General features: G+C 40.0%; 1 protein-coding gene across 7 annotated transcripts in view; it reads right to left on the bottom strand.

Annotated features, from left to right (window-relative positions):
- Positions 1-328: 328 nt before the first annotated feature.
- VAV3 (vav guanine nucleotide exchange factor 3) overlaps positions 329-25,273 on the bottom strand; it is a 400,412-nt gene continuing 375,467 nt past the window's right edge. For 4 of the 7 annotated variants that reach the window (XM_033862682.2, XM_033862681.2, XM_019919347.3 and 1 more), the window contains 3 exons: positions 22,811-22,940; positions 3,227-3,378; positions 329-2,564 (listed from right to left, as the gene is read on the bottom strand). In XM_033862682.2, the coding sequence (XP_033718573.2) occupies positions 2,523-2,564; positions 3,227-3,378; positions 22,811-22,940 (324 nt within the window). In that variant the 3' untranslated portion in view covers positions 329-2,522. Of the gene's footprint in view, positions 2,565-3,226; positions 3,379-22,810; positions 22,941-25,273 lie in introns of those variants that run through there. The other 3 variants (XM_073810192.1, XM_073810193.1, XM_073810194.1) reach the window with 1 other exon arrangement.

The following is a 25,273-nucleotide window of genomic DNA, read 5'->3' as shown; positions in this document are numbered from 1 at the left end:
TGAGCGCTGAGTCAAGCTACAGCCTTTTGAAATGCCTGTTTCTTCACCTGAAAAGTGGAGATAATATGGGATTATACCTCCTGGGGTTACTGCAAGTTAAAACACATAAAGCATTTAGAACAGTGCGAGGCACATGGGAAGCATGTCAACAATATATTATTTGCAACTACTGAGTATGTCTTACAGGCCACTGTTCATAACTGTTCAGGCAGCAAGCCTGAGCTAAACCAGATCAAAGTTAGGGCTTCTAGTCCCGTGTTTCTGATGAGGTTGGTACATGTTGAATTATGTATGGAATTGTTCTATGGAAAGACTTCAACTCTCGATATAATGCAAGTAGTAACTATTTATTATATTGACATATTTACAAAATATTACAAAGTGAAATACCACTCTAATTCACCATATTACACAGGGCTGCATACAGGCAAGACAAAGTATGGAAAAACATTTACTTCTGTCTTTGGTATTAGAAATCTACACAAATTCGCAGCATTAAAGTTTCCAATATGAAGTATTAAACATAGACAAAGATGTAATTGGCAACGTCATGAAAAGGGACTCTAATATCCTCTGCTGGGAAACCCCCAGGCCCATGAAATGCAACAAGAAAGAGAGGGAGTCTATCGGCTAAAACAACAATAAAAGAAACAGCACAAGTTACAATACTGTACACAGGAGTGTTTATGAAGCTGCCCTCTCCATAACATTTGGCAGACAGTAACAGACAAAACATTCCCCAGACACAGTGTTGCAGATAAGACTTTATGGGAAAGAATCCACTCCAAGATACACCTTGAGGGTATAACTTTACTGTACAGAACATCTTATAAAACTCAATTTCATGATCATTTACACATATACAAAAACTTAACTGGTTTTTGCAAATAACTTTTCTAAAACACAATCACAGTTTACATAATTCTGAGGTAAAGGTCCTGAATCTATTCTATTTAAGAAGTCCTAGCCCACGAGGGTCTCTAAAGGGAGATGTGTCCAATGAACATCAAGTTCTGGCCCTCAAGTGGGTTGGGGAGAAGGCCAGCCACGCCCACCTCATTTTAGAGATGGTCCAAAATTTCAGAACTAAATGTTCCTACTTTGGCTCTATTAAGTTAATGCTTTTAATGTTCTCTGCAAACACTCTCCGAGTCTTGTCAGAACATGACTTCCGCTATGGAGAAAATATTTCATCAGGAAAGGGCCAAGTTAGTGTCTTAACTTGACTGTCTTGACTGGGCACTCTGTACATCCCAGGAAAAATGTACTTAGACTCCTCACATAAAGGGTGAAGACTTGGTCAAATAAGTGCACTGCAGACTGATCTTGCCACTGGTTAATACACACCCAGAAATGGCCTCAGATGGGAAGAGCCTCAGTGAGAGCTGGGATCCCCCAGTGAATAAGACCAGAAAAGCCTAGTGACCCTCCTTCTGTCCCTGAAATGCATAAAGGACCTTGCTGTGCTTTCCTTCAAAAATCCTCGACAAGGTTGTTTGTGCTACTGTAAATCCTCTAGGAAAATGTGGGAATCAGCAATATATCGCAGGTCTTTTTTCTGTGGGTGGGGGAGGGGGGGCTGGGGGGGAGGTGTCAGGGGAGAAAAAGGCATATGTTAATAGATGTTGCTTCTCTAAAATGACTTACTATAAATCATAGCCCTTGGTCTGTTTCTGTAAACAATGCTACCTTAATTCAGATTATTTGTGACTACCTAAAACATACCCAACCAAGATTATCTCATAAGTGAAGTACTACATTTCCAAAATAACCCTATGAAATCATGAAGGTTGTGAAGATTTAATATGAAGATACTCTTTTATGTACTCTTCTGTATGTCTTCTTTTTATGAAAAAGTTTACAAATCTCATCAGGACACCAAATGAATAATGGACCCCCCCTCCCATATAATATCACTTATGAAGCAAACCTGAGCATTTGTCTCTTATATTTTAACATGAGTAACATCGGGGGGTAAAAGTGTTTGCCAGGCAATGAGTCACCTTGTGAAGCAATTTAAGACAAGTAATGCTGGATCTTTCCAATAAGCTACCCCAGTGGCAGAACTCCCATTTTTCTTCATGCTGGGAAAGGCAAAATTAAACTTCTGCTTCTATGTACCATCAAAAATTCTGGTGAATGGCACGTGAGAAGAAAGTAACGATGTGTTAAGCATTTACTAATGGCTGGCTGGCATTCATGGCGTCTGACTGGACGAAGGAAAAAGAAACATGAACCAATGTGTTTGCAGGAGGAAGAAAAGCTTTTGGCTTTGCCCTGGTCCCTGACGATGACAGGCGGGCAGGCTGTTTCTTGCACAGCTCTAGGCGAGCCATTAATCTGTCCGTACCAGCATCTTTAGAAACCCCAGCATTAAGACTTAGGAGGGGAAAAAGAGGGAGGATGTTGAATAGCCAGAAAGGCAGCTTTTTAAACACTTCAGTGAATTCATAATGCTGTGCAGGCTTCTGTGTATCCCTTCTCTGAAATTCCTGGTGCGGGGCGCAACGCTGGATTGGAATTTATTCATCTTCTTCCACATACGTGGATGGAAACCAGCCCACCTAAAAGGGAAAAGCAACCAACACAGCAACGTGACTCTGCATCTGGCACTTCAAAGGACTCTACAGAGCATTTCATTTTCATAACACTCCGAATTAATCTGGCCTTTTATGCCCACTGCAGGTGAAGAGGATCGGTTTAAACTGCTCCTGAAAGCCCAATAGAGTGAGTGACAGAAAGGGAGGAATACAATACCCTTAAACGGTGTTCTAACCTGCTAGCACACAAATATGTAAATTAAGGGACTCTACTAGTTAATGCTTCCTATTTCTGCTGTAGAACAAGATATAAAGACAGAGGTCCTATGCCCCACTCTTTCCAATTTAGATCATCAGCTCTTACAGATATTTTGTACTCCACATAAAGTTTATGCTCTAGACTTAAAAAGAGGCTTAGAGACTCAAAAGAACTGATATGCTCAACCCTTTTCCCAACAGAAAGCCATCAAACTTGCCCAAGTAAACTTTATCGATGCCCCTATCATATTCACTCAACACGTTTTTCTTGAGTGCCTATTTTCAGGAAGGAGCACCACCGTGCGGAGCCAGGGCCCTGGGGGGTGAAGCCGGCCACACGGTGTAGGGTTCCCCCCACCACAATGGGCGCCAGCGGCTGCCCAGCCCCCTTCATTCATGTGACGAGCACATTGAGAGGGACAGCTCACCCTGCCATTTACTTCTCCTCTCCACCAGCCATTCGCACTCATCTTCGTGTAAATCTTCACCACATCGCCTTTCAACAAGGACAGTTCTCGCATGTCTCTTGCACAGAAGTCATACCGAGCGATGGCGATGCCCAGCACCTTTGGACTTAACACTGTAAAGAAAGGATGGGGCGTCAGAATTGATGTGCAGTTTACCAACCATAAGCCCCTAATCAGATGGATGTCATAGATGCTGTCAAAATGCGCGGCCGTGATTTTGTCACAGACTAGTGATGATGGCAGAGGGGCTTGAAAGCAGCAGAACTGCTGTTTCAATTCAGTCAGGTGTAGTCAAGTTCATTTCACCAAGTTTAAAAAACTTGTTCTGTTTTCACATTCTTCATAGGAACTTCGAAACAGGGACTAGTTTTTGTAGTTTAAAAAAAACAAAGGCTAATATCTAAGTTACTACCTAAGGAGATAGAATCTCAAATAACTAGCATAAATTTCCTATTGATGGCATAGTGATCCATTTTTAACTTGAACCTCTATGGTCAAAGCTTCACATTTTTATCTTGTAAACTTTTCAACTTAAGACTCAAAGCAACCAACTTTTTTTGCTCTGAAAGTCTCTTGTTGAATCCATGTCATCACTTCTATCCTCCCCCCTCCCCACGAACAGCCTTTGCTTTCAGTTAAAACTATTTAGGGACAGTTACTCTTTTATATATAATTGTACTCGTGAAGAAGCTTAAATCATGTTTCACAGAATAAATAGATTAACACCATCCATTTATCTTGTTTCAAACAAGTACTGCCTTATAGAAAACCTTTACTGAAATACTTAATCAAAAAGAAGATTCAGGGCATCTGCTTCCTATATTCAGTTTTTTTTTTTTTTTTTTAAAATGGTAGGAGAGGAGCTAACTTCCTCCCTGCCCTCACCTGCCTGTCCTGAAAGGAAAATTCTGTTCAAGCTGGACATTTGTTTGCCTCTAGTGTTTCAGGACACATTTTATATTAACATCTCTACCTGTTGCTCCTTGGGGTTATAAAGTGTTTTCAATCATATGTTCAGTGATTCTGAGAATCACTCACTTGAGATTGGTGGGACTTTATCAACCTTAAATGGTAGAGAAACTGAAGTATAAGGAAAAAAACATGGGAAACGCCACACATCCATATTTTTAACAGTTCCAAGTGCCTAGGCAGCTGCAGTTATGGCCTGTTACCCTGGAAGAGCCTGCCCACTTGGAGACCGGGATCTCTGGCCTATTTTTCAGGGCTCTGCAATGACAGAAATTTTTTTTTAGTCTCCAGGTGTCCGTCATAAGATAAACGAATAGCAATGCTGTAGATTTCAGAACTGTAAAGGAGCAAAAATAGGTCATTTTATTTTACTGTTCAGACACAAACCACTTTAATAGTTTTCTTACTGAAAACCATCCCATTACTGGGGCACTACTCTTAAGAGTCGTGCACATAAAAACATCCCAGTGATGGAAAAACCCATCCTCAACTTAACTGTGTGACCTTGTACAGGTCTCTAAACCCTTCTGGGCCACATTCTCTTCACCTAGAAAATGAAAGGTCTATACTAGATGACTTGTAAGGGCCTTCTGGTACTAAATTATTCCACTGGGACTTAGAGGTTAATTTTTAAAAATCTGTAAGAAAACATACTTTATCCAGCCATCATGTACTCCCCTATGTGTCACATAAACAGCCCTTACATTCTCTGGCTAATGACAGAAATCAAGACCAGAATGCCCTGCACAAACTGATGGGCACAGTCATCCTTTAAAGCAATTTGGACCGAATTGTACTCTTATATTTGGAGATAAAGTTGGGATTTGGGTCCTATTTATTTTCTTAATGGAAATACATGAACACTGGCTTTTCTCAACTCAAATTTCTGATCCTCAGGAAAACTAGTTTTATGGAGTGCTTCATTCCCCCTTTATACTTTCGGCTCTCAACTCTTTCCAGCTGATGAAAGAGAAAATGTCTTGCTGAAATACATAACATGAGCACACACACAAAACCAGAGGAGTGGTATGTCAAGACAAACGATGACTTGATGACAGAAAAGGCAAGTGCATGGTGGGAATGGGACTCGAGGGGCTGTTTGTGAGGAGATGTATCTACATGAGAAGCCATACACAGAAGTCAAAATATTTTATTTGCAAACAAAAGCAAGTTGAAAAGACATATAAAAGCAGTAAAGCAGTACCTGACCAGAAAGGAGTGGAAGAAGGGGGGACAAAGCTGTAGTCTGGAGGAGTTACAAAAGAAAACCCACAGAACAAAGAAGGGGCTTAGAGAAGGAAAGAAAAAGAGAGAAGCAAAGACCATTTAGGTGTTGGCAAAACATATTTCGACACAGCTATTTCGTTGTCTATAACCTTAAGAAAATTGTCATATCAAAGTTGAAATATCAAGCTTTGCTTTCACCCACTTGTCTCCTATCACCATTTCTAAATGAAGAACAAGCCAGATTATTACATTTTTGACTGACATTAGTTCTGCAATTCACAGCGATCTGTCCCTTTATAGGTGAACACAGCATACCCACTCTATCCAAGGACGGCCTTCTCCTCTTGATGTGGTGCACAATTCCCACTTTGTCACATCAGTGGAGAGGGGGATCCTGTAAATTCTTAACGTAAAATATGCTTCACATCAAAACTGATACAAGAAGTAAGAGCCTATAGGGTGGTGTCAATGAAACATGCAGCGCCCGTTGAAAATTCAAGAAAATCACTCAGACGATTTGTTAGGAACCACACTCACCTCCAAACAAGCATGCACATGCTAGGTTACTTCCAAAAATAAAATGTAAACCACTTTGAATTATATCTGGAAAAGAAAGTAAATCTATCCCCAACTTGTAGGAACGTACAGAAAATTTCTATGCATTTGGATGCTCAAAAACATCTCACGTTTTAATAATCAGAGCTAAAATGATCAAATGGTTTGGAAGTGTTAGATGCCATGCTCAATGTTTTATATTCATTTAATTATCACAGCAACGCAAAGGGGAAGGTACCATGCTATTTCTTCTTCAGATTTGAGAACAACCTAGATTCAAACCTAGGCAGTGTGACTCCAGAGCCGGGGCTCTTCACTGCTACCCTGCTCTGCATCTACCCCTCTGCTTCAGGTACCACCTTAGGCAGTTTTAAAACTCTCCCTGCTGATACCATGGTGCCATTGCAATGGAGAAGGAAGGTGTGGTTGTAAACTTTCTCCCAATATTTATCCCTCCCTTAATCCATGTAATAGGTTATTTTGTTGGGCTATGTTTGCCCAGAAGGGATACTAAGTTCTTGCTACTGGGATATATACAGAAGTATCATAAGGCAACTTCTGGTACCTTTCCTGGGAAGGCAGCTGGCACACACCTTCACCCTTCTCTTTGATTCTTTATTCTATGCTGCTGTCTGGAATGTGAAAGCTACCATTCTGCTTCTTGAGGAGGCTGCCCTCACCTTAAGGATGAGCTTCAAGGAAACTGAGTTACTGAAAATTTTATGGCAGAGATACTCCTGTCAAGAAGGGGCCCTAGAGATACTAAGAACGTCAGTAGCTCATTAACGGGATACTTAGATTCCAACCAAGTAAACTGGGGAAAGGAATTGGAAGGAAGGGTTCAGACGTTCTTTGGTTCATATATACATTGTTGCATTCAATGACACTTTTCTCATAAATGGCTTCGCATACTTACTTTTAACCTGCCCTGAAGTATATCCTTGTTAATAATCAAGGTTCTTTTCTAATCCATTGCATGTTCCAAGTTACACTTTTTTATTTTAAAATGCAGCAGTACATGCTATTACAGCTAATTTTACGATCTGCGCAATTCACTTATTGCCATGCAGTGTAACTGGTTTGTTTCGTGTTCCTCGAGATCATATTATACCCACTGTTAGACAGAGGAGAGGATGTCATCTTTAATTTAAGGAGGAAAAGGCACCCTAACGCTACTTTCGGCAGAAAATCTAGTGCCAAGATTCCTACCCCACGTTTGTGAGAACTTAAATGAGAACTCCTCATTCTCTCCATTACTTCTTTGTAATGAGGGGCATTTTCTCCCCAAACTGCTTTCTCAAGTGTCCATCCCCGATTCTATCTCTGGGACTATTTATCCATGGAGTAATAAGAGCAGACAGTATTTCCCCAAAATTTCTAATGAAGGTAATTCAAGAGTCTGAAATATAACAAAAGATAAGTTAACTCTAGAAGGAAGAAATAAGAAATCAGTGAAAACACTATTAAATGCTATTTAAATCTCAAAAATAGGTTATCTAATCTATCTACCTTTCTCTCATCTTAAGATATCTGACATTCCTGAATATGGATAATGCCTCACTAGAGGACTTGAATCTGTTCCAAATATATAACATCGCTGTGCTACCTCTCTCTCCTAACCCTAAAAGCCCTGCAAACATTTGCATTCATGTCAAGTACCTATAATTTGAACCATCTGAAATCTTATCTAAACATTATCATCTTTACTAAATGGTAGCTCTTCCCACCGTGGTTAGGCCTCCGCTCCTCTGCTGGCTTCACTCTAATTTTTTCCCCAATGAATGGAACAGATTCTTGGATATGCCTTGGGGCTCCTCCCCTGAATTCCAGTCTGTGATTTCACACATTTTCATCACCCTGCCATGAGGTACAGTCATGATCTCTGATTTAACTTGTCTGAAACCAAACTCATCATCTTCCTCCCTGTAACCTAGCTCAACCTCCCACAATTGTGTTATTTTTCCAACTACTCCCACGTTCTCTTTGCAAACCATCTTTGCAAGGTCAGTATGCCTCTTTAGCTCTTTCTGTCCACTCTCTTCTTCCTCTGAGATATAAAGTTGTTCCTTCACTAAATTCTCAGTTCCACCATCCCAACTCAGGGACTTACACCATTTCTAAACTAAGACAACTGCCTCCTAATTGGTCTTCTTACTTTCAGCTTTCTTTCCATTGTATTCTAAATGCCGCCTCTCAGCTACTCATCATAAACAGACTCATCATTCCTTTTCCTAAATTATAAAATCCTAACTCTTGACTTCAATTCCATAGCAATTCGTAGTCTGGCTATATCCTGCCTTTCTCACCAAGTCTTCCATCATTTACCCACACAAATTCTTTTCATCCCAGCTTCCTAAATGCCCCCCACCCTCCAAACACCATCCCCACCCTCATTCTGGCACGCTGTTCCTTCACCTTGCTTCTGCGAACCTTAACCTCCTTGTCTCCGAAGCTCAGCTCAGGCCCTTCCCTGACCAATCCAGATAACACTCGTCCCCTTTTCTGTCCTCTGCAGCCATCTGTTAGGCACTTACATCATGGCGCTCCCCGGCCCTGCTGTTTAATTACTGCATGTGCTCCTGTGTTCTATCTCAATGAATCGTTGATTCTGGAGAGTAGGGACTGGCTCTTACGCTGCTTCTGCATCCCCACGGGATCAGGCCCAGGACTAAGCAACTGAAGCTGCTAAGTGGATGAGGATCTCGGCAGGCTATTTAATTCTGCAAGCTCCTTATTTCTCCTCCTCCTGTTTGTTGAGCTCATCTTTTGCTCACTTAACTGCTCAAAGACTTCCAACAAAAGCCAGCACAACATAAAGGGAAGAACGTGAAATACGTTCAGGTTTTATTCCCCAGGATCCCTGAGAGCCATAATCTATCCATGATATTCCTACAATAACTATAATATTTCTGAATGTCTCATGGCATTAACCATACTGTACACCTGAGGAACCTTCTCAGGAGAAACTGATTAACCTTTTGCTGCTGTCACCCAGTATGTAGCTCTCAGCCAAACACTTTAAAGCTTGGTAAGATGCTTTCTACTTCTCTACACAGTATAGCGTGACTTATTGTTGTCGCTCTTTCTATACATAAAGTTTCAATGTGTTTGGGTCCTTAACTCTCGTAAGCTGGCAAAACAGCATTTGAATGTCTGGCACCTATGCAGACGAGTATGAAATAATGTGTTTCCCTAGGAAAGTATGGATTTAAATCTAGATGTAAGCAATGTCAGAATAAGGTATTTGATAAAAATATTTTGCAGAATGGTTTAACCTGCAAAACATATTTCTGTCCATACTGAGAATACATCCACCTATTTCTACACACACATACAGATACGTGTTTTCTTCATCAGACTCCTCCGACTATACCGAGATGACGCTAATATAAGAATTATTGGTATGTGCAGATCCTGGAATGGAATAGAAATAGCTGAGTAACAGTGACGTTCAGATGGGAATGTTGAGGGATAATTATTTCCTATCCCTTCACTTCCCCGCCTAATATTCACTTCACCACCTGATATTATAGGAAGCCTGCTGCTAGTACATTACATTATTCTGGGAAGCTTCTTGAGAGAAAGAACTTTTATTCATATCTGTATCCACTGAGATAATAGTAAATCTACGTTGAGACCTTTTTCATTGAAGTAATCATTTGCAAACTGCATGCTTAGTTAAGGGCCTAACTTTCGTCCTTCCTCAAATACTTCCAATTCCTTATTAGCACAGACAAAGGAGAACCTTGCTCAGAGAGACCATCACACTTAGGTGGGGGTCTCTGGTTATTTTCACATGATACCTGGCACTCAAATGGGCTAATGTTCATGGAACATTAGCAAATAAGTGGCTCATAGTTTAGTGACTTAAAAGGTCTCGTTAGGAGTTATTAAAATATTAACTCAAATATTAAGTCAAATATTAACTTTTCCAAGTTAAATGAAACTTGAAGTACTAAAATTCTCTAATTGAAACAGAAGCTATTAGCATAGCCATAATAAACTGACTGGTACATCATAAGTGAATATTATCCAGTTCTGAGACTTGACGGAGAGGACAGAGCCACAGAAGCATGTCAATTAAAAGAGGAACACAATGTTCACAGAATAATAAATTACTAGTGAATTGGTATCTGATACCTATACTTTTGTTAAGGTTAACTAAGCATTGCTTTAAAGTATTATGCTCTGCTTTGATTAGGCTATTCATGTTCACAAGCAAATGAAAATCCACTCAAATTTCAATAACATTTGAAATTTGTACACAGCAGAGACCAAGCTCAATCAACACTAGTCCTTAAGGTACTGGTGACCAAATCAAAGTATTTTTGAACTACCACTTAATTATCCATTATATGTATAAGTGAATATGATACTAAGCATTTGCTAATTATTCTCTGGGATAGACATTACCTAATGCTCAGCCTTAAGATGTAACAACCACATGTGTTTACACTCAGTTATGTTAAAAAAAAAAAAAAGTAAAAATATCAGGCGGTTGTACCAATGATACCATCATCAATACAGCTATCCCTGTGAGTTTGGGGCCCAGCAGTGGCCTAGAGATTTTCCTGAAGGACTACGTCCCCATGTGGGACACTTTGAGGGATCCAGGAGGTTCCTTTTACCAAGATTGTATACAGATGGCCTAACAGCAGAGAACATGCTGAGAATTTAATGAATGTTTAAATTTGTGACCCTGAACCTGGTTTTATTTTAGAACGTAGCCATGTCTTCTTCTTAGACTCCCAGAAACATTCATAGACATAGTATCAAATATGTGCTCCCCATCTCCCTCAAATACATCGTATTTATAGTATATTTTATATATTGTCACTGAAAAAGTAGGAATGATTCAGATTGGTTTCATTTAATTGAATGCTGACATCTGGTAAATGGACAAATCTCTTTTAACCTAAAATTCAAAGATATGACAAGGAAAACTTAGAATTATTGTGAAAAGAAACAGCTACTTTATATTCAGTACTGCACAGTCTAAATACATAAAGCCATTAACAAGCAAAAATATGAGTATAAGGCCTTATTGTTATGGAAAATTAGATCATTTGACATTTCAAGGGATTTTGGATTATTTCTAGGCATCTAGTTTATCAAGATGTGACCCTGATCCTAAATCCTTACTCTTTAATGATAATTGGCAGACATCTATTAAATAACTACTAATGTGCCAAGGACTGTGCTAAGGTGCTATTGGAGATTAAACAGATAAGACAGAGCATCGACTCTAAAGGAGCTTACAAATTAGTAAAGAGACAGACACAGAGATGATACAGAGATATGGAAATTACCCATCTTGGATAGAGTGCTATGACTAGACTTTAGGCTCCATTTGAGCCTTTCCCTACAAAAATCTCCAATCTTCCGGTTGCTCAGGCCAAAAGCCTTACAGTCACAGCCTTGGGTCTTCTCTTGCTATTCTGTCTTACGTCTGATGTGTCTGCATGTCCTGTTCGGTTACATATTATAAAGGTGACCCATCTGGCTACATGTTGTTCCAGGCTGCTACCATCTCTCACCTGGATTGCTGCATGAGCCTCCTAACTGGTCTTCCTGTTTTTACACAGACTCCAGAACAATCCTGTTAAAGTCAGACCGTGTCTCTCCTTTGTTTAAATCCTTCCAATGGCTTCCCATGTCTTCTGGAACAAAAGCTAAAGTCCTATAAAGCCTCACAGAGGCTGGCCTCCCTTGCCCCTCTGATTCCATCTCTGCTGCTCTGGCCACATTGCACATGTCATACATGCTCCTTACTTTGCACTGGCTGTTCTGCTCGCACTTCCTTGAATCTTTATTCAAGTGTTACCTTCACAACGAGGCCTACCCTGATGCCCCATAAAAGAGTCACAGACTCATAGCACTTGTGCCATGTGGTGCAGAGAGAAAGCAGGGTTTATGGGGGGAGGGAGTGATATACAAGCAAAGAAGTAGGCAGAGGGTCCTCAATCCCCTAATTTCCCACTGTCCTACTGCTTAAGTTGGGCACGGATGGTCTGTACACGCCATGGTCAGAGTTCCAGTAGCCTGCTCTTCAGATGGACGGGGTATTTATATGAGTTTATGATAGCAGAAACTCCTTGTTTGCTATGGACCGGATATTCGTGTCCCCCTCCAGACCCCAAAATTCATATGTTGAAACCTAATGCCTCATGCCATGGTATTAGGAAGTTCGGCTTTTGGGATGTGCTTAGGTCATGAGAATGAAGCCTGCATGAATGGGATTAGTGCTCCTAAAAAGGCAATCCCGCAGAGCTTCCTCGCCCCTTTCCACCATGTGAGGACACGGGTGCCTTCTATAAACCAGAAAGCAGGCTCTTACCAGATACCAAATCTGCCAGCACCTTGACCTTGGACTTCCCAGCCTCCAGAACTGTGAGCCATAAATTTCTGTGGTTTGGAAGACACTTGGTCTATGGTGTTTTGTTATAGCAGCCCAAACAGACTAAGACGCTGGTCATACAAATGACCTTGTTAGAAAGGGGAGCTTCGGAAGCCAGTGGCTAGTATTAGCCTGTTCTACTGTTGAGAACTGAAAACTGCTGCACCGGCTCTCTATTAAGCTACCAAAAGGAGGAAAAATGAATCTCTACTTTTGTTCCTCATCATCTGACCACCCCAGTTAAAATCATAAACCATCCCCAGCACTCCTGAGTAGCATTACATTGTTAGATTATCTTTTCCAGAGCACTCACCAACTTTAATATACTATATAATTTATTTTTAATCTATTATTTGCCTTCCCCATTATCATGTGAGTTCCACAAAGGCGGAGACTTTTTTTTTCCACTGCTGCGTATCCCCAGCAATTTGAACAGTGCCAACCCTGCAGTAGGCTCTCAATAAAGGTCTGTTGAATGAATGAATGTGGGGACCTGTGGGGTTATTGGTGGGAATGTAATAACTAAAGATGAGATGAGGAGAGAAGTTCTTGGAGAACTGCCCTATGAGGAAGAAGAATAAAGAAAAAGAGGGAAAATTAACAGGGGAAGATGGAGCTTTGAATAGAAAGACTGAGCTTTGAATAGGAAATGATCTGAACGAGCAAGTCAGATATCTTGAAGTGTTTATGCTCAATTCTGACAAATTTGAGTGTATTCAGAGCAGAGTGGCCAGGATGGTGACAGATTTGGCAACCACGTGTATGACAACGGACGGATAAATCTGAGTAGCTTATTGAAAAAGAAAGAAATACAGTGGGGAAGGGAAAAAAGCACATCAGATGAAAGGTAATCACAGTAGAGTGTGTATGTAGTATATTTAACTTTGAGTAATTCTGAAGAGATGAGCTAATGATAGTAAATAGCTCCAATAAGTCAAGTTTCTGGATCAACATAAGCATTTAAAAAATTCTGTTCAAAAAATAAATTGGGGGGCTTCCCTGGTGGCACAGTGGTTAAGAATCTGCCTGCCAGGGGCTTCCCTAGTGGCGCAGTGGTTGGGAGTCTGCCTGCCAATGCAAGGGACACGGGTTCGGACCCTGGTCCGGGAGGATCCCACATGCCGCAGAGCCACTAGGCCCGTGCACCACCCCTGCTGGGCCTGAGCTCTGGAGCCCGTGGGCCACGGGTACTGAGCCCACGTGCCACAACTGCTGGGGACTGCGTGCCTGGAGCCCGTGCTCTGCAGCAGGAGACGCCACGACAATGAGAGGCCCGCACACAGCAACGAGGATCCAGCATAGCCAAAAATAAATAAATTTATTTAAAAAAAAAAAAGAATCCGCCTGCCAGTGCAGGGGACACAGGTTCGAGCCCTGGTCCTGGAAGATCCCACATGCCGTGGAGCAACTAAGCTCGTGCACCACAACTACTGAGCCTGTGCTCTAGAGCCTGTGAGCCACAACTACTGAAGCCCACACGCCTAGAGCCCATGCTCCACAGCAAGAGAAGCCCTTGCACCACAATGAAGAGTGGCCCCTGCTCGCTGCAACTAGAGAAAGCCCGTGCACAGCAATGAAGACCCAACACAGCCAAAAATAAATAAGTAAATAAATTTATAAAATAAATAAGTTGGGTGATTTGTATGGCCGTAGACATAAAGTCACCTGAGTGTCAAGTAAAGCCAGAGGATGACCTCTCAGCAATGTCACAAAAAAATACTTGCTAAAAAAGCCTCTACCAGGGTTGACATTGCTGCTAAGTCTGAAGTGCCTCAATACCAGAGTCCCCCTGCATTCCTGTCCATTGTTCAGCTGTTAAGCTAAACTGTATGTAACACCCAAGGGATATGTGCAGTAGAGTGTTCAGTGCAAGTAGATGCTCAAAAATGTTGAATGCATAAAGCAGTGAATGAAGGGAAACCCTGGCCAAGTCGGACCGGCTCCCTTATGCAGATCTGGAATTCAGTAGGGGAAGCTGCGTATCAGTGGTATATATGAGGAAAAAAAGAGCTCTCAGCATTGTTCCTCAAAGCTAGGAGACTGATCCAAATTTTAGCAAGAAAAAAAGGAATTCCTCTTGATTTATGTTTGTTTTACAGGGAAGAGAGACTAGAAAAACCAAAAAGCCTTGGATCAGGGTTGCCCCATGAGGACACTATAGTCAATTAGGGAACATTACACATATTGAGACCAGTTTTTAATTTAGAAAATAAGGTTTATAGAAAGAACAGTATACAAAATGAGACATATTAAAACACAAGGACTGCTTTTTGAGTTTTGAAACATGAAAAAGGACAGCTTTGAATGAAGTTACTTGAATCTGTAGAATTTCGACCTGCAAGCTGTCGATTTCTGAAGGGACCCTGGGTACTGGCTACTAATTCTTAAAGCCATCAGGTTCAGGATAAAAATCCCTCACAGTAGCTACTAAAGCTCCTGAAACAAGTAAGTAAAAAAGGGAAGCCCAGAATGACCTAATAATGAACATGTTCGGCCGTAGGTGATTAGTTGCCCAAGAACAGCAAGTTCTGTGGACATGATAGACATCCTGAGAAAAAGAGTATAAAAATGCCAGCAACGTGTTAGAACCACCTTAGCCCATAGAAAAGCATGCACAGAGCACTTCCCATGTGCCAGACATTGTTCTAAGTATATCACATACACTAACTCTCTCATGGCTCATAATACAAACATTACACATTATGAGACAGTGCTGCAGGATGAAATAAACTAGGGAAACTCATCACTTTCCTATATCATACAAGCAGCACTTCTGGTACATCTGTTTAACAAACGAAACCTTTCATGATGCTTCTCACAGGACTGGTGATTCATGAAACACTCAGTTGGAGACATTAATATAAGTGAAAGGGGTTTGAAAAATATAGTGTTCTTTTAATCATTAAATTATTGAATATCAGACAGAATTACTAGGTTCTTATTCTATATCAAGTATTTTATATAGTGTTTCAAACAATCGGTCATGTAGACCTTTTTGGGAAACTTTCATTGGCTAGAAGTGCTCTCTCTCAGGAAGACAGTGCGTTTCACTGCAGGAAAGTTACAAGCCATTGAAAACACTTCATTGTATTAAGGTAATGTTTCCCTTGTAACTCCCCATCCGTTGACTACCCATCTGTCCTAATAGTGCAAAGTCCTCTTATAACTCCAATAAAAAACAAATAAGGATGGAAAAATTTGGAGAAAAATTTAAAATTAGTATGATGAGATTATAGTGAGTTGAATGGTGCCTCACCTCCCCAAAGACATGTCCGCCTAGAACCTGTGAATGTGATCTTATTTGGAAAAATGGGTCTTTGCCGATGTAAGTTAAGGACCTCAAGATGAAATCATCCTGTATTATGATGAGCTCTAAATGAAATAAGTGTTTTTATAAAAGAAGAGAAAGGGAGATGACACACAGAGGAGGAGGTTATATGAAGACAAGGCAGAGATTGGAATGGTGTGTCTGTAAGCCAAGGGACAGCAAAATTTGCCAGCAGCCATCCAGAAACTAGAAGAGAGGCATGGTAATGGATTCCCCCTTAAAGCCTCCAGTAGGAGCCAACCCTGCCAACACTTTGATTTCAGACTTCTGGCCTCCAGAACTTAAGAGTAAATTTCTGTTGTTTTAGTCCCCTTCATTTATGGTAATTTTTAAGGCAGTTCTAGGAAGCTATTACAGTGAGATTAAAACAGATATTTAAATTACCAGGATAAAATTAGATTAAATCAAACCCAAATGCCAAATGACCAAGGAAAAAGATGACAAAAGACTGAGGATAAAATTAGGAGATCAGAATAAGAGTAGATAAATATAGATATGTTGAATTACAAGGGCAAGAAGGTAAAAAATAAGTGGATGTTTGAGGAGTGTGTATGAAGGAGATAATAAATATTATCCACTATTACACTGTGATAAAACTAATAAATAATGGTTAAGGCATTATCAGATGTTTCAAGAATTATCAGGAATAAGCAAGTTATATAATGTGACAGTGAGTTAAATAAATATGAATGATACAAATTCTCCAAGTTTCTAAAACACTGGCTAAAATGAAGCTTAAGCACCTTGTCAGATGGCTAATAGAATAACAGGACTACCTGCGTGAAAGGAACGAGACCACAGTAGGGAAAAGCAGCCTGGGCCCTGGCTCTGGCTTTTACTTTTTCCTGCAAGGTCATTCGCACAGTCCCAAAGACCCAGGAAGCCTTTGACAATTTTTGAAGAATTGCTATAATATTTGTCACCACCTCAAAGGATCATGCTGTTCTATATTTTGTTTTCAAGCCCACCCATCTCTCCATGCTTTTTCAAATAACAACTACACATAGTGCTTTTAATACCTGCTATGTCTCCTACAGACCTTAGGCTCTGACTTCACTCATTTAGCCCTTTCTGAACACGTGTTTCATGAAAGGCACTGTGCAAAGTGCAATTTGAGAATGGGAAGCTCAGGAGCCTGGTTCCTAAGGCTTCAGGGAGCAATAGACCAGAAGAAATCATTAAAACTATATAAAAATAATGCTATATTTTATGTAAGCTGAAACGAAGTGTGAGCAATTCATAAAACTCTATCTTCAACTCCAACCACTCTTCTTAGTGTCAAATGCCTACTGAACCACTGAGTGTGCACAGGCACTGAAAGTCTGTGCACAACTGAATGTATTACCTTCTCCTCTATACATGTTATGTCTCTTTTGCTTCTTGATCAGTCCAATGGTTTCACCGTTTGCCAGTCATCCAAGGCAAATAATTGTGTATCATACATGTACCACTTCTACCTCAATTCCTTTATCCAATCAATTCAACTTCCAGATTATACCAAAATCTGCCCACTGTCCTGCTCCACTGTCTCTATTCAGTTTTTGTCCAAACCTCCATCATCCCTCCCTTGGACATCTGCAGTAGTTTCCTCACTCATCTCTTTGGTCCATGCCTCCCTTCAAGCCACTCTCACGGAGTAGGCAGTGATCTTTCAAAACAGTGTAAATCAGTTCATATCATTTCTACTTCTAAAGCGTCAGTACATTCCCAACGTATATATTAGAATCCACTCACTATGCTTTAAACATTTCAACCCCCTTCTAATTCCTTAAACGTGTGAAGTTATTTCCTGTTAAATGTCCTTCACACAAGCTGCTTCTTCACTGTGATGTTTCCCTACCGCCACTAACCCACACCTTGCCAATCCACATAGATCCTTTAAGTTTCGTCTAGATGCCACTTCTTCAAAATGTCCTTCTCTGACCCTACAGGTTAAATAGGCCCTCTTGTTGTACACTTTCACTTTGCTTCTGCTTCACAAGACTTATCAAAATTTGTGATTATTTATGAAGTTATTTGTTTTATGTTTGTTCCTATCCATCTTATTCACTGTTATATTTAGCATCCAGAACAGGACTCGGCACATAGTAAGTGTTGAATAAATAACTGTTGAATAAAACAATGAAGGAATGAGTAAGTAAATACAGTGAGGTTACAGGTAAGGAAGAGATGGTTCAAATACGTCCTACTCCGTACTCTACACACCCTAAAATCAGTGCACCAAGCTGCCCCTGCTCCTGGAACAGGTGAAAGAGGAGAATGCTGCCATTTTCTCCCAATTCTGTTAGTTCTCAGGTAAACGGATCATCTCGAAATTTTAAAACTTTTACTTCTGAAATAGTTCAGACTTAAATGTAGCAAGAATAGTACAAAGAATTCTTATATATTTTTTCACTCAAACTCCTCAAGTGTTAATATTTTACCATGTTTATCATCTCTATATTTTCCTGAACTATTTTAGAATATGTTGCAGACAATGCCCTTTATCTCTAAATATTTCAGTGTGTCTTTCCTAAAAACAAAGGCATTTTCTTCTCTTATATAATCACAGTACAATTATCAAAAACAAAAATTATTTAATCTAGAAACTTATTCAAAATGTGTTAATTGTTCCCTGTGTGTCCTTTATAGCAAAAAGCAAAAAAAAAAAAAAAAAATTCTGGTCCAGGATTCAACTTAGGATCACATGTTGCATGTAGCTGTCATGTTTCTTTGGTCTCCTTCTCTTCAATTTGAAACAATTCTGCAGTCTTTCATGACATTGACATTTTTGAAGAGCATAGGCCAATTATTTTGTAGAATGTCATTGAGTTTGGGTTTCTCTGATATTTCCTCATGATTAGATTCAAATTGTGCACCCTGGGGGGCAGGAATACCACAAAAGTGGTGTTACATCCTTCTCAGAGCATCACATTAGGAGGTGCATGATATCTAGTTGTCCCATTACTGGTGATGTTAACTTTGATCACTTTTAGGTGTTTCTATTTTCCCCTCTTTAGTAATTAATAAGGTCTTGTGACTTTTTTTTTAAACATGAGCCACCTCTGTGGTCCAACTAATTCTCCATTTACTTGGGAAAATGCTTAAGGTCTATTAATAGGTAATGAAACAGCTAATTGTGCAACTTTTCCAGGTGTAACGGTCTATTACCATTCTACCTTACCTCCTTCTCTCATGCATACAAAGAAAGAAACCTAGCATGCTATTTTTTAAAGAACATAATAAAATATCTAATCTCATTCCTTATTCATCAGGTGAGAAAGCTGAGGCCCGAATAGGCTAAGTGACTTGCCTGGGGTCAGACAGCTACTCAGTAGCAGACCTGAAAATAATTAAGCGCTCACTGTACAGAAAGAAAGGCAAAAGTCAGTTCAGTGCCCTTCAAATACACAGGCCCTAGGGGTACACCCGCAGCAGTCTAAGGCACGTTTCCTGCGACCGTTTTTGGAAAGTAATGGGATTCTTACACAGATCCACAGAACCACGGAGCCACTGCAGTTTCTAGGGAAGCACAACGGCTCACTGTTGTGTCTGACTGCTCTTTGTTCTCTTCCTTCCTCTCGTCATCTCTCTTGAAACACTCAAGTCATTGCGGAGGCAAAAAGTCTCACAGCCCTAGGAAAGAGCCTTGCTTACAACGGGCTCCTCACCTACAAATGCTACACGCTCCTTGCCCAATACTCTGGATGTCTGTTTAATTCTAATTAGTGTCTTTATATATGTTTTTTGTTTTGTCTTGTTTTGTTTTGTGGTACGCGGGCCTCTCCCTGTTGTGGCCTCTCCCGTTGCGGAGCACAGGCTCCGGACGCGCAGGCTCAGCGGCCATGGCTCACGGGCCCAGCCGCTCCGCGGCATGTGGGATCTTCCCGGACCGGGGCACGAACCCGTGTCCCCTGCATCGGCAGGCGGACTCTCAACCACTGCGCCACCAGGGAAGCCCTATATATGTTATTTTGCAATTGCATGAGGTAGGCCTGTCATAATCTTACCATATTTTACAAACTTGAGAAGAGTTTTTAATTCTCCCAAGAACATCCAAACCTAGACTAATACAGAAGCAAGCAGCCTCTTCTGCGATGCCCTGGGACTTTCTTTTCCAAGGTGACTATGTAGCATGTAGGAGAAAAATAATAATAAATCGCAGGTTTCGGGAGTTAGAACTCCAATCTCAACCTCCACCCAGAACACAGCGTGGTCCTAGGCTTTGGCTTGCCTGCTCTGCTTCCTCCATTACTTAGAAGCAATGAAGATGCCATGCCCTGTCCTGTATCCCAAGGTACTACTTCTTCATAAAAGTTATTCTGAGATGGTTTTCAGCAGCACACCCAAAGCTGTGAACCAGAGGTAAGGACTCTAAAGACATCCTACACAATCTTTCTATACAGAATATGTAGAGTTTCCTCTTTACCACTTCCTGAGAGACACGTGTGTAAAAATTGAAGCAGTGTTTTACTTAAGGGTTAACCTTTAATCAGGACTTGGTATAAAATAAGCAAGGGGTATTTTAAAAAATCATAAAAGCAACGATGTAAATTGCTATGAGTTAAAACTAGTAATTCAACAATTAGAAATACAGGAAAATGTTTGCTGTGTTAGAGGAGTGACTAGTAGTAGTAGGAAAGCAACAGCTGTGGTAGAAGTGGTAGAATCAGCAGCAGCTGACTTGTATGGCGTGTTTCCCATGTTACCAGCACTCTGCTAAATGCTTTCATGTATAGCACCTCATTCAATGCTCAGAATCATCATAGTGTTCTCATTTCATACGAAACGTCAGCAACAAGTAAATGAAACACTGGGATAATATACACTTGACCTAAGATTATAATCCTGCCGAATAATCTTGGAGTGTAGACCATCAGGAAATTATTGCTGACTGACATACCAACACATGCCCTCACTTCTTTCTGCTCACTTTAGGAGTGAGATCTTCCCTGATCATCCTATATAAAAATATCAAACTCCTAACCCAGACTTGCCAGAGCTGCCTCATTAAAATATAAGCTCCATAAGGATAGGGACTCTGTTGAATCCCAATACCTAGAACAGCGCGTTTTCTGCGTTAGGTAATTATTATATGCTGAAGGAACGAATAACTGAATGTAGCTTGCATGGACGCTCAAAATCATGTTATTGGTCATGCTTCGAAAAAGAAAAAGAGCCTGTAACGCCATCCCTAGTGGCTAAACAAGTTTGAGCACTGAATACTTGGTCAAACACTAGAAAACAATTTTAGCTAGGCAACTTCATTCGTAGTTGACCAATATTCTCTGAGCACCCACCTGTGCCAAGCACAGGAGTGCCTGAGAGTGACCACACAGTGAAAGAGAGGGTTAAGAACCTTCCACTGACTGCGATACCGGCTCTCCCTGACTGCCAGTCCCTCTCACCCGGACTTTCTAAAACTAAGCAAACAACTCAGACAGGATTTTTAGTGTAACTGACCTCCTGGGCAACTTTATCTCCTGCTACTGGGAAGGCAAAGTAAAAGAATTGAAAGTTATACTTTTCGTGTAGGGAAAAATGTCATAACCCTGGTAGGCTTTTAAGAAGTTTGTAGAAAAAATTGTTTCTTAAGGGGAAGTTCCATTTTTTTTCTAGAAGATGTTGGGGGTACGAGTTAATTAATTAATTAATTTTTGCTGTGTTGCGCCTTCGTTTCTGTGAGAGAGCTTTCTCTAGTTGTGGCAAGAGGGGGCCACTCTTCCTCGCGGTGCGCGGGCCTCTCACTATCGCGGCCTCTCTTGTTGCGGAGCACAGGCTCCAGACGCACAGGCTCAGTAGTTGTGGCTCACGGGCCTAGTTGCTCCGCGGCACGTGGAATCCTCCCAGACCAGGGCTCAAACCTGCGTTCCCCCACATTAGCAGGCAGATTCTCAACCGCTGTGCCACCAGGGAAGCCTGGGGAAGTTCCATTTTTGAATGAGCAAAACTTATGGCCTATATGAGCATCTAAGATAACTGGGTAAGAGTGGGCTAAAAACTGAAAGATAAATTTTAATGTTTTTACAGTTTCAACAAAAAGTGTGCTCTGACTACTTTCATTGCACAATCTTGTTCATTTATCACTGATCCTTGTGAAGAGAACAGCTATTAAGTTATTCAAATTGAAAAAAAAATGTCAGTTGATGTGACAAATTACTTGTATATTTACTTTATGAAAATGTTATGAAATTTTACTGGTGGTGTTAGTGCCCTGAGCGTTGCTTCCCTTTCAGTTTCTGCTTTTAGGGAAAAACAGTTATATTACATGATGCAAATTCTTTTTATTTCAAATACCTCTAGATATTCCTATTTTGCTTAGGCTAAACCTTCTGAGGGTAGTAAAATTGTATTCCTTTCTCTTCTAAAAAAGTTTTATGAAATTAAAATAAGAGGATGAAATCACACTTTATTCATAGCATTTTTTCATCAAAGTGTTCTCTACATGCTATATCTATTACAGGAAGATTATATGACATTAAACGGTGACGAGAAAAACGTTTTTGAGTTGAACTCACACTCAAACTATAACACGCTTTCTGTTTGTGTGCTAATCTTTTGTGATTATTTGTGGCACAGTACTCATTCTGAAAAGAAGTGGCTAATGTTTACTTTTAAATATTGGCATCAGAGGAAACATGCTTTTAGCTATTTCAAAGTTCCGAAAGTAATCATTGAAATAGAATCTATAAGAAGACTTGCAGTGCAAGGTTAGATGGGAGAACTGTGCACCAGCCTTGCTTAAATACTGTTAATCAAACAGGATTATGACCATAAACATGTATCAGTTAAAAAGCGTTTGGCTAATGTAAAAGTCAGTGAAAAGTACAAAACTTACATATTAACATACCCTATATTTCTGATGGATTTAACACACACATGATTTTTAATTTGGCATGAAGAACTAAATCTAGGCATGTTCATAAACCTGTTGGTCCATCTGATTCTGCTTTGCTCCAGAAAAATTCCTTGTTAAACACATCAGCATATTAATTGGTTCTATTCCAAAATCTGGAATGAAGATGTTTAATGTTATCATGCCTTTGATCCTTAAGTGACAGCAAATTGTATTCTAAATTACAATACTCACAGCTGTTGCCTGCTCTATTACCCCTCTGTCCAGATGAATGTTCTGGCTCCTTGTATGGAAACTGCAGAGTTGTATCCAAGGTTCTGAATCCTTCTTTAAGAGAGTGATGCTTGTAGTACTCCACAAGTTCCTTTAGGAAAAAAGAATCAAACACATGAATTCCTTGACACGTAATTATATACAATAGAGGGATGATCAATTTAATGCTAAATTTTCCATAAGCCTATCTTAGTGTGAGTAAATGATCATCTCTCCCTGCAGCCTGGAGGTGCATGACACCTAACTACCCAGGCCATTTATAGTGTGAGTTACCCCCTCTTGCTGCCCAACATCCTGCAGTCTTCAGTCAGTTGTAGTAAGTAAAGAGAAGCCATACTAAACCTCAGTTTCAGAGCAGTAATTATTGTTCTTATTTATGAAATAACTCCCTTTATTTTTGTTTAGAAAGGCAACAGCTGTTTTATGAATATATAGCAATTTCTAGCTTCCTGCATTTTCTTTCAACATAAGCAGAAAAACAAACTCAATCCTAAATGTACTCTTCCATGGTAAGCCAAAGTTGTTAAGCTACAAATGCTACTTACTTGACATTGTTTCTGGCTTATGAGGAAGTGTTAGTGCCCTTCTCATAGCTGTCATCTGGTACTTAATGTCATCTGGTACAATAATGTAGTTCTTTCCAATTTTCTCTTATACCTAATTTGCCCCAAATGCATCCAAGCCTAATATAATAACCACCCACCATCTTTCATACTAAAATTTCAGGAAATTTCTTTCAAGATGTTGGTTTCATAGGTTCTGCACAAATCTGAATCCCTCTACTTTAAACAGAAATTGAAAAATGATTAATTCATAATGGAAAAATGCATACTATCATTAGATGAGTACTATAGACGTTTCTTAGAAAAAACTGAAATGAAAATAAAAGCATAATCACTTTTAATCTAATTAGTCAGTGCTTCTACTACAGCACTATTGTTTAAAACAAACAGTATAAAAGCAACTCATTTCTTTAAAAAACCACACTGTCGTCGATTCAGTATCTCCATTCAATGGGTATGTTCAAAGTTCCCCAAACAAATCAGTCGGGCCAAAAATCACCCAAAAGAAGAGAAAGAGGAGCATCAATGATTTATTTATTATTTTTGACCAAACTCGGATGAGTTGTGGAATGCATCGTGTGGGGAGTTCCAGGGGGTCACAGAGATTTTGAAGATAAGGTTCCTAGGTGTCCTCACCCTTGACGGAAAGTGAAGGATTATGGGAGTTCAAAGGCAAGAAAGAGAGCTTCCTTTTCTGAGTCCAGTGGGGAGGATGAGGGAAGAGTTCATGATGGAGGTAGCTTGGCTTAAATTGAAGAACAGGTAAAATTTCAAAAGCCAGGAAGGAGGGAAGGATTATTTTAAGTAGAGCAGTCAGGCTGGGAACAGACACAAACATAACAAAGACCACGTTCATAAACTAAAAGGAGCCTGGTTTGGCTAAAGTACTGGATGAGGCAAATGGAGATTCTTTACCTTTCACATCTGGGGATAATAAACCATTTCACAGGCTATAGCGAAGCACGTATAAAGTGCCTGGTACGTGTGAATAATCATGAGAGTTACCATGATCCCATGTGCCAGGCCTTTTATATAGTTTCTTACAATCTTCAAACAAGAAACAAGAGATGGGCCTTTTCCCCCTGATGCTCAAGGCTCAGTGAGATTAATCAGCTTTGGGCAAGTCTGTATAATTGGTGTCTGGCTCCAAAGTTTGTGCTCTGAACTACATCATATTATTAGCAGATAGTACCTGGCAAATGTAAATATGCAAAAAGTGAAGCAAAGGGAAGGAGCATTTTCTAAGTATCTATGGTATACCAGGAATTTGTTCTCTTAGACCCAAGATGCTGTGGTTTGACACTTAAAAATATTTTCTTCCATCCTTTCTTCCTTGCTTGGGCCCAGATTATGGGTGCCCTTGATGAAGCAAAGGAATGTGGAACCTGACCAACTTAAAAAAAAAAGTTAAAATATCAGAAGATTATATCCTCAAAATGACTTCACTGATCAGAATATGGCATTTATATTATGGTGATTTTAGCATGGCTCGCAAAGGCAATGTCTGGAATTAAATTCTACTTAGAGACCAGTATTATCATTTAATTTCTTTAAATGCAAAATTTTGTAAGGTCTCTGGAAGAACGGTACACTTTATTATCATTTGCATCAGCGACACTATATATATATATATATATATAACAGTTCTCTTAGTCTTCTCATTTAAACTGAATGAAATGTGTTCTTTTCTTTAGCAAAAATGTGAAAATCAACCTGAGAGTAATTATAAGCCAATAACTTTGAACTTCAGTGTAATTTTGTTATAAGTAATATGAATTTTATGCATGATATCATGAATTAGTATGAATTAAGGTTTATGTGAAGTTGGCTAGAAACTACAGAATTATCATTACTGAAAAGG

Source organism: Tursiops truncatus, chromosome 1, assembly GCF_011762595.2.
Source record: "Tursiops truncatus isolate mTurTru1 chromosome 1, mTurTru1.mat.Y, whole genome shotgun sequence".
In the NCBI taxonomy this organism is placed as follows: Eukaryota; Metazoa; Chordata; class Mammalia; order Artiodactyla; family Delphinidae; genus Tursiops; species Tursiops truncatus.
The sequence above is the reverse complement of the archived record's forward strand: the minus strand, read 5'-3'. Positions and strand labels throughout refer to the sequence as shown.